This window comes from Macrobrachium nipponense, chromosome 35 (genome assembly GCF_015104395.2).
Source record: "Macrobrachium nipponense isolate FS-2020 chromosome 35, ASM1510439v2, whole genome shotgun sequence".
In the NCBI taxonomy this organism is placed as follows: domain Eukaryota; kingdom Metazoa; phylum Arthropoda; class Malacostraca; order Decapoda; family Palaemonidae; genus Macrobrachium; species Macrobrachium nipponense.
This window is the reverse complement of record NC_061096.1, coordinates 33,465,849-33,479,877: the sequence shown is the minus strand read 5'-3', so window position 1 is coordinate 33,479,877 and position 14,029 is coordinate 33,465,849. Positions and strand designations below refer to the sequence as shown.

The 14,029-nt window shown below is 37.2% G+C and overlaps 1 protein-coding gene across 1 annotated transcript in view; it reads right to left on the bottom strand.

Annotated features, from left to right (window-relative positions):
- Positions 1–6,300: 6,300 nt before the first annotated feature.
- The window catches only part of LOC135208568 (ran-binding protein 9-like), a 116,146-nt gene continuing 108,417 nt past the window's right edge, over positions 6,301–14,029 (bottom strand). Inside the window, exons 11-12 of the mRNA XM_064240896.1 lie at positions 10,272–10,383; positions 6,301–8,453 (exon numbers count right to left, since the gene is read on the bottom strand). Coding sequence (XP_064096966.1) covers positions 8,314–8,453; positions 10,272–10,383 — 252 coding nt within the window. The 3' untranslated portion in view covers positions 6,301–8,313. The remainder of the gene's footprint in view (positions 8,454–10,271; positions 10,384–14,029) is intronic.

The window sequence follows — 14,029 nt, the reverse complement described above, 5'->3', positions numbered from 1 at the left end:
AACCCAGACCTTATGTTCTTTCAGACACCTCAACAAGGCAGAAATGTCTGCTTAGACCTGAGATGTTGAACTCCTGGCATACTACAAAGGAACAGAAAATCAGACCCCTCAATGAGGCAGAAATATCTGCCGAGACCTGAGATAATGAACCCCTGACAAACAAAGGAATAGAAAATCCTATACCTGTATTTTCATTCACCTGTATTCATTCATTCTGTGTAGGAGTTCAGTAATATTTTTCCTTTTACTATAATAGCTTTTGATAGTAAAATTAAAAAAAGTATCAAAAATTGTATTGCATATTAAAACAATTACCTGAAAATTGACATTGGTGTGACTCATTCTACTTCTAGGGGGATAACTGGTTAATAGAATATACTCCAAGATAGAGTTGAGCAAGCTATTCATGAATCTAGTCACAGAATTAGTGTCTATTGACCTCCTATCATAAAGAGATCAGTTGTTGGACAGACTGACAGGATTTGACCATGTCTTCATCTCAAATACTATACACTAAAAACTAATAAAGGTTAGGATTAAAAACAGTTTCTAAAAAAGTATTTTAATATTTCTCTCATAGCTTTCATAAACTTTTCTCACATTCCAAATAAACAACATTCTTGAACATCTCATTGAAATGTGTATCATAAAGTACTACAGACAAGAACATCCTTGAATGTTATCACCAAACACTCCACAAATTAACTAAATAAAAAGTAAGACTCCAAATTTCTACAGACCAGTATTTACAAATTTGTGTAACCTACCACATGGTGCAAAAAGACATCTTCCTTGAGTGCCTGACATTCAATTCTTTCTCATATTCCTTGCAAGCTACTGCTGCTAAACCCTTATTTTCCCTTCATGCATATACACCATTTAAATATAATAATCATAATAAAGAATAAATGTAATAAAAGATGTTTACTTCAGACATCATCCAGTCTTCACTTGACCTTTTTAGTCCATCATGTACTAAGACATAACCGTTTTCACTATACATCTTTTTCCACTCAAAGGCAAATCACTAGCACTCGGTGAAGGGAACAAAAATCTAAAGTAGAGAAAGTACTTATTCATAAAATTCAGTAAATGCAATTTGCCAGCAGATTTTCTTATTTTTTTTGCTAGCAATACGTGCATAGGAAAGAGCCTTTAATTATGTAATTACATATGTAATAAACTGTATGAACTCTGTAAAGTCAAAACTTCATGATCAAATGCCATGCAATGCAAATCAATTTTTTCTCTTCATTAGGTATGTTGACCTAGACCAAACATTCATCTAAACATAGGATCTCACATACTTCAGTTCCCAATACAAAATGTTGAAAAATACTTAAGTCAAAAATTTGCTTACAATAAAATAACCCATAATTTAAATACACACATACCATAATCACAGCAATCGGTAGCTGCTACAGCTCAAGAAAAAAAGTCTGCAAAGCTTTCCTACCATGTAAAATTCATAAAGTATGAAAAAATAATAAATAATAGTTTATACTACTTTATCATAAAGACCATGGGTTATTGAAACATGTCAATAACTCTGTCTAGGTTTAGGCTCAAAGCTTGCCTCCCAACTATGCAATGTGCTAAAATTCTCAGCAGTCCTAAAGTTATTTCACCTCCTCTTCCACACAACACTGCCAAATCCAGATGTTCAAAGCAATACATATACAATAAATATTACAAGTCCAATCTTCTCTTTAAGAGGCTTTAGTCCCAGCAGAACTCCTGTTATTTATAACTGAGAACAGCAGAACTCCTGTCATTTATAACTGAGAACAGCTGTCCATCATTACAGATCCTTATGGCATGCACAATCCATCTGACAAAAGCTGCTGCCCATAATACAGTATATTTTTGATATCTCAATGAAAATCCTAAGGATTGAAATCTATTTTTTTTTTTTATTTTACACTATAGTCATAAATAGGTATATAATACAATTCATTTGTAAGTTGTGTGTTAGTTCTATAAGACTAATTTCAAACTTAAAAATAATTTATATGGAATCTTTGAGTATAATCTCTTGTAATAAACAATTTTAATAATAAGCAACCATAAGGAACAATTATAAATCTTGGTGCCACACATACTCATAAATCTCACCTTTTCCCCTGGTGGCAGAAAATGACACATCTAGGTCACAAAATAATAAAAAGATTGTAAACTTACTGAAAATAAGGAGATCAATACATAACGACCTAAACTCCACACGAAAGGGAATCACATCAATTATATTTTCTCTCTTGCTCTTATCAAACATATTTTGTTTCTGATACTGAAGCACGTGTTTCTTACAATGAAGTAGGATTATCATTCCTCAGTAATTTGCTTTATAAAAATTTTCACAAGTCCCAGCATGATTAGCATAGAAGAGCTGCTAATAAAAAAATCTCCAAGCCAAAAATTCTCAAAAATAAAAGAGAGGATGCCTTGGGCAGTGCCAATGTCAGTAATGCCATATTGTAAAGCAGCATTAGAGAAACCCTTGGCTCATTTAAATTTGGACTGTATAGTATTCTGCCTTTACAATTTTTGTTCTTTTCTTTAGTCATTTGGTAAAATGGTCTTTGTAGCAGCATGTTACTTTCACCAATAAACACCAGTGTGCCCATATCACTTCTGTAGCCTAAAAAAATTATTTAAAATGCATAAAATCCCAATCAGAAGCACATTCATAAAAATCCAATCAGCAAATTCATAAATATGTGAAAAATTTTAAGAGCAATTTGAACTCCCAAGCTCAAAATCATTAAGGTAGACTAAAATACACTGAACAGCCAACATCTTAGTAAAATGTGTAAAATACAAAAATTAGTTACATTTTAAAGACTGAATTTTACTAGAAAATTACTACAGAGTTATAAGAACAAATCCTAAAGCATCAAGTTCCAACACTTACTTTTTATGCTTTATCAAGTCAGTGAGGAAATTACTAATGTAAATGAGACAATAAAATTTAAGACTCCTTCGTACTGTACAACTAGATACTCTCAATACTGTACAAGAAAAGCAATTACCGACTTTCTGTTAAGCAATCAACCATATTATTATTACTTATCAGTATAGGAGACTGACCTTGTTTGTGCTGGTCTTGAAAATTATTGTCACACAAACCATTAATGTCATTTCAGAGACTTCACAGCACTAATTAAATGCTATCTGTACTGTGGGGGAGGGGGGGGGGGGGGAGGGGGGGGGGGAGGGAATTGACATTTTGTTTTAATATATAGATATAGGTCTGAAATTTTTTTTGGAATTTTCATGGACTTCCACAGCAAATGTTTTCAAAAACAGCAAACCACAAATATTTTACATTTCAGAAGAAATCCAAATTCCTGGATATCAGTGTATCAGTTACTGAATGATGTACCTAAGTAATATAATTGAATACTTGTTACAAAAGGATTAGTCAGGAGTAAATAACCCAACAAAATCTAGGCCTGCCACGGCAATAAATAAAAACTAAGAACTTGGACTCGATCTCTGCCACTGGGATGAAAATTAAGAATTGTGGACAAAATCTGGCCTTGCCATAAAGGTTTTTGAAAATTGAAACCCTGGACAAAAACTAGACAAAAACTAGCCAATCCTTTCTAGAAATAGAATGGAGAAATTTGTAATGACATACGTACCTGCCACTGAAATTTAGGGTTACAGTATAACAACTAAGATAGCAGATGCACAGCTGAATAACCTCTTCAGGTGACGGCATCTAACCCTTTTAAACCGAGTTACCATACAATGCAGATAACACCAAGTAGCAGTGGCATACAGTGATGTTTCTCTAAACAATGGCAAACAGTAATGCAAAAACACAATGGAGTGACTTGTGCCGAGAGTAAAATCAAGGTTACAAAAGAGGGGAGAGAAGAATTATTTCTACCTGGGTAAAACATGGAAAGATCTCCAGAAAAGGGGATCTGTGATCCCTAAGAATGGGGGACTCTTAAAAGATGGACCAGCATGATCTGCTCAGTATGAAGAACATGGATGTCCACTCAAGAGAACACTGCTTGGATATCTGTATTTCTGGCAATATTTCCTATCTTACAATTCAAAGTAATTACTGCAAACTACAGAAATCCAAAGTCAAACACTTGAAACCAGACAATTTATCAGTGGGCCAACAATTTCATACCTTATAACCATCTGAAACAGTAAAAATTTAATCTCTTTTGCATTTAAAAATATGTATGTATGCTTTCAAATTGATAAAAATTAGTGACTTATCAAGATATACTGTACTTCAATATTTTTATAACAGTTCAGTGCAGCTTGATTCTTCCAAATTTCCACCTTTACCAATTTACCTGTTGAGAGCATAATACTTCAAAAGAAAAATATACCTGTTTGATACAGACTAAATAATGCATGAAATGCTTGTACAGTTTTCCTATGGGTAACTAAAAGGTTGCATTCCCATCCTATTAAGTAAATTCTATCACCATGTAACATGAGATTTGCGAGACATACAAGGCATGAGAATACTAAGCCTGGTCGGTGACCAGCTTCCACTTTGTATATCCACTTTTCTATATGCATGAGTTGCCAGATGCCACAAATTCCTTGCTTTAGAATCTTTTATTGTTTTTAACTGGTTTCCAGCTGGTGCAAGATTATCCTCTTGTTAAAACGAAAGGTTTGTAGCTATGAAAAATAAAAAGATTAAAAATTTGTCATATCTTACAAGATATTTATGTACAGGTACACCTTTTCTAATCTTATAGGCTGTGTAATTCAGTTCCTTCACTAATTTGGCACAGATATGAAATTTCTTGGGCCACAAAACTATGTTTTAGTTGCACCAGATCTATTCATCAATTGGCATGTAGCCTTGCTCGCTCTTGTGAACATGTGCACTGGAATACAGCTAGATTTCCATTGATACATATCCTAAACCTATTTCACCTCAGTTAGGCTCTTGTGTGTGTGTGTGTGTGTGTGTCTCACATCCAAACTTCAAGCAAAAAGCTACACTAAGTTACTCATCAAAACATTAGGCTATAATTCATACATCAATTTCATTATAAAATATGCTTTTAAAATACAATAATATACTACAGCAGGCTGTAACACATACTTGCAATGAAAAATTTAATGGAAAGTAGTGCTTAAAATAAAACTAAAGAACCAACATAAACTGATTGCATTTGGAGGGTTAACATGACTTTCCGGAACCTACACGTCGAGAAATACACATCTCTGACACCTCAATGGAATGCCCGAGAATCAAGCTCGCAGCCACCGAGGTAACAGGCCAAGACCAAACCAACCATGCCAAAGAGGTGCTAACATGGAAAATATTTGTATTTCATTAATAACATATAAACTGCTTGTTCCTGGTGTGTTACTGCCTAAAACTATTGCTAACTGTGTAAAAGTAGCAGGCTTATATTTATGTGTGCAATGTCTTATGTGAAGTTGTGAATAAATTGTTACATTTTTTACAAAGCCTTTTATCGTGTTTTGTAGAAACAGCAGTGTCCGTTCTTAGTAGGGGTGGAGGGAAGGTTCTTAGTAGGGGTGGGGGGAAGGTTCTTAGTAGGGGTGGAGGGAAGGTTCTTAGTAGGGGTGGGGGGAAGGTTCTTAGTAAGGGGTAGGAGGAAGGTTCTTGGTAGGGGTGGGGGGAAGGTTCTTAGTAGGGGTGAGGGGAAGGTAGTCAACTGATGAGATGAAACAATGACTGGTAAATTACAGAGTTGTCCTTGGCTGGTGTTTGCAAGTTTAAATAGACATCATAATCTGCTCAACCGTGTTTTTAAAATGGGCCATTTTTATAAAGATCTAGTTTGGTGAGCCCTACCTAATCTAACAAAAATAACACTTGCAAGATTTGATTATTGTTAATGTGAATATTGTGTTAGTAATAATATTTCCACTTCTATTAATTATATTGTTTTTCCTTTTGCAATACTTTCTTGATTTTAAAAAGCATATATGTTATACCATACAGTATATTATATGCTAAAAGCTTGTCACAAAGTGTGTGAATTACAGTCCAATGTTTTATTGAAGTTTATTTGGTGGGAATAAAATGCTTATTTGTTCCATGTTTATTGTTCCTCATTCAAGTACATATTTTTATTACTTTTGTTAAAATTTTAATAATATGTGTTTCGTCTGACCCTATCATAGTATTTATGTTAAAAGCTTACATTATATTAACTGTCACCTTGATGAGTGTATGGATCATAGTCCATCATTTTTCTGTGGTTTATTCAATGTACATTAAATGCTTATGTCCTCTTTGTTTTGTATGTAAATTTTGCAAAAAAAAAAAAAAAAAAAAAAAAAAAAAAAAAAAAAAAAAATTATTGTTATTGATTTTTAAGTGCATATAATTATAACTTGAAATAATAACTTATAAAAGTACTAAATTATATGTATTTATTATGTTAAAAGCTTATGCTATTACTTTGGGTAAATTATTGTTAAATGATCTGATACAAAATACTGTATAGCATACTACAATTGGGGCTGGGGTCAAAATTGTATGGTACATAATGTACGTGAAATTTTAATGGTATGATGACGTGTTTGGCTATTATGTGTAGAGATAATTCTATCACTCAGAAGTTTTACTAATCCAATGTTCCTCAGGTACAAATAGTGTCAGATTAGTGAAGGTCTACCTGTACTACTTTGGATAATTAAGGAAAATAATCTGAACTGGATATAGAAGTGAGACAAGGAAATTGTTAATTGCAAGTTTCCTTACTTTCTTCTATTGTTTGCTTCGTATTTGGACTCATAAATTCTACCCTTTGTTGGCACAAAATTACTCACGTTACCAAAAAAAAAATGTGAATATCTGCCACCTTCAGGACTGCATCAAAACTGCCGTGGAAATATGAAAGGATAAATTAACTTTCATGTCCAACAAAAACATTCTGATAGAAATTTAGTGACTATCCATATTTAGGCTGGAACAAAACTGCTTTTCATCCCTTTGCTTCTCCATAAGTTTGATGAGGAGAACCCATTCACAACAAAAATGGGGTAAAAGCAGTAGGGGCACTCTCACTATTTTGATGGCAAATTAGCATTGGTCCAATGTCAACCCATCATCTACTTACCCAACCTGGAGAATAAAGTTATTCAAAATACAGTATACATATTTTAGATTTTATGCACCAAACTATACCAGCATGCACTCATAACTTGGCGAGATCAATTGACAACTGAAGAATATAGACACCCCTATATTTAAGAGATCAAAAGCCCATACTAACCAATGTCCTTTTCCCTCTGTTTAAAAAGCCAGATCACATAACCACTTCCTAGAATTTCCATCTTTCTGCCAAAAACACAGCACATGATTAAATGTATTTTTAAAGTCACCGAGTTGGTTAATCTGCAAGGGAAAGCTCAAAATTATTTACTTCATAAACATCTGACTGGGCCTAGAGCACTTGTGATTACAGCTCTTTGTCACCACAACAAGTAATGATACAGACAAAAAGGTTCTAATACTGAAATTTTTAAACTGGCGAAGCAATCTTAACTAAAAATAGAACTAATTTCAAATGCACTTCTAGGTTTCCTAATGATCATTATTCCTACACATCTGTTAACTTTAAAATATTTTAAAGACTGCATTCTTACTGCATCACCAAATACAAATCTGTGCTTCAAAGCAGACATAAAACAGTACCTCAGTAAAAAATACTTGAAATTCAAGAAAAAAAAAATCCTTAAATGAACATTAACCAAATGTCATATTACAGTACTCAAATATTAAACAATCCACTTCATGCCAAAATAACTGTCACTGTCTTCTATCAAGGACTTTTCATCCTATAATAAATACCCAGGAACATCGCATGCTAGCAGACATCACAGTCGCTTGCTACAGAACCAATTCCAAGGGATTTCTCATACATATTGTACTTCATAAGTATATTAATACAATAAACCATTATCCTCATAACATTTCATTACACAGAGAGAGAGCTTGGGTGGCTGACTACAGTCAAAAAAACAACAATTGGCATATTTACAAAACCTTCAGTTGTCCAAAAAGGAAAAGGCTATCCTTCACTTTGAATTGACTGAGGTCTTTGAAGCAATTCCCTGACGCCGGAGCAATATTACAGTTCCAAATTCTAGAGTCACTTGAGCTTGCCACATCCAGTCAGTGTTTAAGCAGTGATTTCACTGTTTCCAAAACATATCACTGACTAACTGTGATCTGGATTTGGTACAGCAACGCCCAAACAAAGTTCTAGAATTCAGACCAAAATATGAGATATAATGCTTGGAGGCCCCTGAGAAGGAAGTCAAGGGCCTGCTCATGGACTGTCACTGCTGGCTTCCAAGTATTGAATCCACGCTAGCAAAGGCACACGATCCAAGACCCGAACGAGACATGAGTTTGATGAGCTGTTTGGTATGTGCCACACAGATCTCAAGGGGAGGTCTTCTTGGTAACTGATGAGACTCTGAAAACAAAAGTAGGAAACAATATTTCACACCACTAACACTCAAACTCTGAGCAGACCTTTCATTACTCAAACACCTATTTAAAAGGAAAAAATGATCACAGAAAACAGAAATGAATGGTCAAGTTAGTAAGCATACACTTATAAAAAAACCATTAAATATTCAATTGTATATATACATAACTATATAAATACAGTACCACGACGCATCAATGTAACAAGTAATTTCTCTGATTTCCACCTTTTAAAAACTAAAACGGATGCTCAATGAGCTACTTAATTTAAACAAATTAGTAAACATCAAAGATACAATTCAGAAATTACAAATATAGAATCTAGGCCTACAGAATACATCACCCTACCATTCATGTCAGATGATGTGCTAGAACCCCAGTAGATTGTCTCTTTCATGGTATTAACAAAAAAAATTGAGGATGAATTTGCAAAGAAAAAGAACACTGTCAGCACCTTTTTCATATGTAAAAATTTCCCTACCATGACTTCCCAAAAAGTATAAATCCAACCCACCATTTATGCATAACATCTCTGATAAACTTCAGCAAAAGTAGAATGACACTCCTGGAAAAGTGCATTCAAAATTGACTACTTACCAATATTACGCTTAATATGAATTAGAACATACATTCCTAGTCGTGTGCACTCCCTCTCACCTTCAAACCTCATCGTCTGATATGTCCCTATGTGCTCTGAGAATAACTTGCTTTAGCCATAACAAAATTGCAAACCACAATTCTTGTTGCTTCAGCTATCATGTAGAAACAATAAACCTTGAGTTGTTATCTCTAAGGCCCTTAATTTTCTGCAGGTAAAGACAAGTGGCCCTCATAGATTAAGCTGAAAATCCTCATTATCAGAGGCTCACAGCAAGGAAGGAATGGTGAAAGGAGCAGTTGCAGGATCATTATTACCAGAAGTTTGATTCTTGCACACAAAACCATGAACAAACAACAAACTGGACCAGCCTCTGGTGTGCATAACTATCTGGCAGTGCATGTAGCTTGCTACACCTCGAAGATGCTAATAGTAGTAGACTGTCTTGGTTTAATGTCCAGCAATAACAAATCTTGAAAAGATTTATACAGTATTTTGGAGAGACCTCTGAAAATGCTGAATCAACTTCTTCAGGGGAAAGTAATAAGAATATACTAGTGGAACCTGATTGGATTAATTTACCTCTCACTACACAATTAAGAAATTAGTTTCACTTAAAGCATGCTGGTTGAAGGCCACCAGGATACTGATAGCCATGACCTTGCAAAAATCCCTGACCTCTGAGACCATGCTGGATACAATCCAGGCACTTCAGCTGAAGCATCTTGGGCTTGGCATGGATCCTCAGGAAGTACGGCTGCTTGTCAAGCTTCTTTAAAAAATTTTGGCATTCACAATAAATATGTTCACAAACCAGAACTGAGTCATGATCCTAAAGTGGACTTCATCTGCTTTAATTTGTTACTATCTGATTCACCATCCTACAATGCTGACATCATCATAACATTATTAAGGTGTCCTGATCCTTAATGGTCATCAATCCTGACCTAAAATTCTTCTGATATAACAGCTTTAGTCTTCATTCTAGTTCTTGTTATGGAATAGCAAGAAAATGATCTTAATTGAATCCTTCCGGTACTCAGCTTTTGTATGAACACTTGATTTTTTGTCTTGTACTCTTCAATGTCTCTAAAGATCCATAAAGATGTACACTCATTCTAATGCAAGGAATTAAATTCTTTAATAAACGTAATATTGCTAATGACTTTTCTGGGAAAACTATTTTCAAACTAATAAGTATCTTACCTAAAATTGCTGAGTTTAAGGACTGACAAACTGGTTCTCGTTGTAGAGGATCTAACTGCCAACCTACCGGACTGTTCCATGGATCAGTATATGCAAGAAGGCTAAAAGCATTCTGTAAATGAAGAAAAAACTTACTGTTAGATTTCAACATTTAAAACATTTAGAATGACTATGATTACCCTTGATTTTATTGTTACAATATATTAAGATTTTGAGAAAGGTTTAAAGAACCTCCTAGGCTCTCATTATAAAAGCCTAATACTTAAGCATAAATTTCTAATACATATTTAATATACAAGCAAACAAACTTTACACCGACATATACTTACATCATTATTACAAAGCAGTTTTAACAGTATTACCCAGGTGAGATTCATAACTTATGCAATTTGACAAGATTATTTTTCATGATGAGAAAAATACCAAATTTGTAACTAATTTGTATTTTTAATAACTAACAAACCTGAGGTCTTAACATTAGGATTTACTAGCGCCAAGCTGGAAACCGGTAGAATTAAAATTACACTTGTGAGATCCAGGGACTATTGGCATCTATACCAGGTCACAAGGCATGTATACCCAGAATGCCCACGGCTACCTGTGACCCACCAGTTATATTTCTCACCCAGTTTATACTGCTAGAGGGGTGGTTCAAGGTGGGCCTTTACCTGTTAAGACCTCAGGTTTGTTAGTTATGAAAAATACAAATTAGTTACCAATTTGGTATTTGTTCATATACGGAACAAACCTTCGGTCTTAACATTAGGATAGACTTACTTATTGGAGGGAGGTATGTCTCTACAACTGACTGGGAGTTTGCCACCTTATCCATTTCCGAATATATAGGGAAATTCTAAGAGAATGGACAATGAACCTAGAACCAAAGATATAAGCGGATCTATTGGTTTTCCCCCACTGGGTGTAGATACCATTCTATTGTTTTACTCCTGTCCCTTGCAACTGGATCCACCTTCACCCCTCTTTTCCCTATTATCTAGAGGGGTGTGTTGCTACTGAAAAGTATATCATAACCTAAGATAGCTTCACAGTATGGCTGACCACCTCACTGCATCTAGTCCGTTCCAGCACATGACGGTTACTCCTTCATATTGCCCGTAGTTAAAGGAGTAGGAAGAAAGTAGTAAAGAAAAAAGACGTCATCCCATTCATTCTACTTTCATACCTTCATCTTAGACTAGACGCAAACTGACCCGCCAGGGGCACTGGATGAGCTATATCACTTGTTGGGCTGCCACCACTGGACCCAAGGAAAAAGTGTCCAAGGATCTATGGGCAACGTCTTTCAAATAAAATGAGGTGAAAGTTGTTTGGCGTTTCCACACACCAGCTTTCAGAATTCTATCCACAGACATGTTTCTTCTTAAATGCCAGAGAAGCAACTCAAGCCCCTGATGTCATGAGCTCTAGCTCCCACCTGGCTATCTGACCCTCTGTCTTCTGCCATATAAGCATCTCTGATCGTCTCCCTAGCCAAAACGATATTGTATTCCTGGACACTTCCTTCTTGTTCCGTCCTGTACTTACGAACAACCTCCGGCACCCCGGCCTGAGGTGCCTGTTCTCGTTTAGTACTCCCTTAGTGCCCTGACGGGGCACAGGAGCACTCATCTTTGTCATTGTCTACAAAGTCAGCCAAGGAAGGTATGGTAAAGGAGTCGAATCTGCCGTCTACTATTGTTGGGTTTGTCCTTGGCCACGAATTCTGGGACAAACTCAATACCATTGACTTCCAACCTCTCAAGTGCTTTATGAGATATGACGGGCCATGTAGCTCCCCCACCCTTTTGGTTGAAGCCAAGGCCAATAAGAAGACTGTCTTCAGGGTCAGCTCTATCCGTGGACTGCCCTTAGTGGTTCGTAGGGGGGTTTTGTCAGACTACTTAGTTACCCTGGTCAGATCCCAATCTGGGGCTTTTAGCTCCTTTGGGGGCATGACTGTTCAAAGCTCCTCATCAGCATGGCCAAACTCCCATGAAGACGAAATGTCCACTCCTTTCATTTGTAAGACTGAGCTAGAGCGCCCTGTACCCCTTCACTGCAGATACAGACATATGCTTTTCTGTCTGAGATATATCAGAAAGTCTGCTAACTGCTGAATAGTGGTACCGAGTGGAGAAAGTTCCCTCTACAACACCAATCACAGTATGCTGACCACTTTCCTTGGTATACTGTCGCAGATGATTTTCTGATATTTCCTGCCATCTGGAGTTGCTGCTTTCTGCGAAACCCTCTCGCTCGGAGGAGATACTTGACAGTCTCCACCCGTGAAGCGATAGGGACTTCACCGACTGGTGGTACCTCTCCATGTGCGGCTGACACAGTAGGTTGCTCCATGGGGGTAACTCTCTCAGCACATCTACTAGGAGTTCCAGTAGGTCTGGAAACCACTCTGCTTTCGGCCATAAACGGGGGGCTACCCGCCAGGGTCATCTTGAGGTTCTGAGACCGCATTACCCTGTTCAGAACCTGACGGATTAGACAAAATGGAGGAAATGCGTACACGTCCAGATTGTCCCAGGGGTGTCATAGCGCATCTTCTGCTACTGCCTCTGCGTCTGGGACTACTGAACAATACACTTCCAACTTTTTGTTGTACCTGGTTGCGAATAGGTCTAGATCGGTCCTTCCACAACATGAGCATCCTGTCCACTACTTGTGCAGGGACCACTCCGTTCCCAGAATCTGATCCCTGCGGCTCAACTTGTCGGCCACTATGTTTCTTTTTCCCGGAATATACCTGGCGCCCTGGGTGCTACCAGGTTCTCTATAGCCCACTGGTGAAGTTGAACTGTCATCACATGTAACTGCCGAGAAACTAGGCCTCCTTGCTTGTTTATATAAGCTACTACTGTGTGTTGTCCTGACATCAATACCCACTGAGTGTCCCTTTACTCTCTCCCTGAATCCCTGTAGAGCTAGAAACGCTGCTTTTAACTCCAGCGTTTATATGGAGTTCTCTGTCCTTGCAACTCCATTTTGCTGACACCATCAACTCCTCCATATGGGCTCCCCAGCCTTCTAGTGACGCATCCGAGAACAGCAAGAGGTCTGGAGAGGATTGTTGAAGGGGGACACCCACTGTCAGATTGTCGTCGTTCACCCACCACAGCAAGTCTTTCTCACTTCTGCCGACAAGGGAATTTGCTCGTACGGGTGATCTACTATTGGTGACCAAAACTCCTTCATCCTCCATTGTAGGGACCGAAGGTGTAGCCTACCTTGTGGTACTAGCTTCTCCAGGGAGGTTAGGATTCCCAGCACACCTGCCACTGCCTTGGCTGGCGGTGTCTGTATTCCCAGACCCGAAAGGCATTCACCACTGGTTTGTTATTTCTCTATTCTTTGGTTCTGTGGAAATACTTTGCTTGTGGTTGTGTCTATCACCATTCCCTAGATACTCCAAACGTTGACTTGGATCCAACTGCGACTTTTCCTGATTTACCACAATACCTAGGCTGTGACAAAGCTGCAGGAGGGTCGCCCTGTCCCTGAGTAATTCTCCCTGGACTTCGCTATCACCAGCAATCGTCCAGATATCTTATTAGCCTGATCCCCCTGAGCATGCACCCACGTCGACACGAGAGTGAACACTCTTGTCAAAAACTTGAGGAGACGTTGTCAATCCGAAGCACAGGACCTTGAATTCGAAAGCTTTCCCTGCAAGCCTGAAGCGGAGAAATTTCCTTGAAGACTGATGGACTGGTATCTGAAAGTATGCGTTCTTTAGATCAACTGTC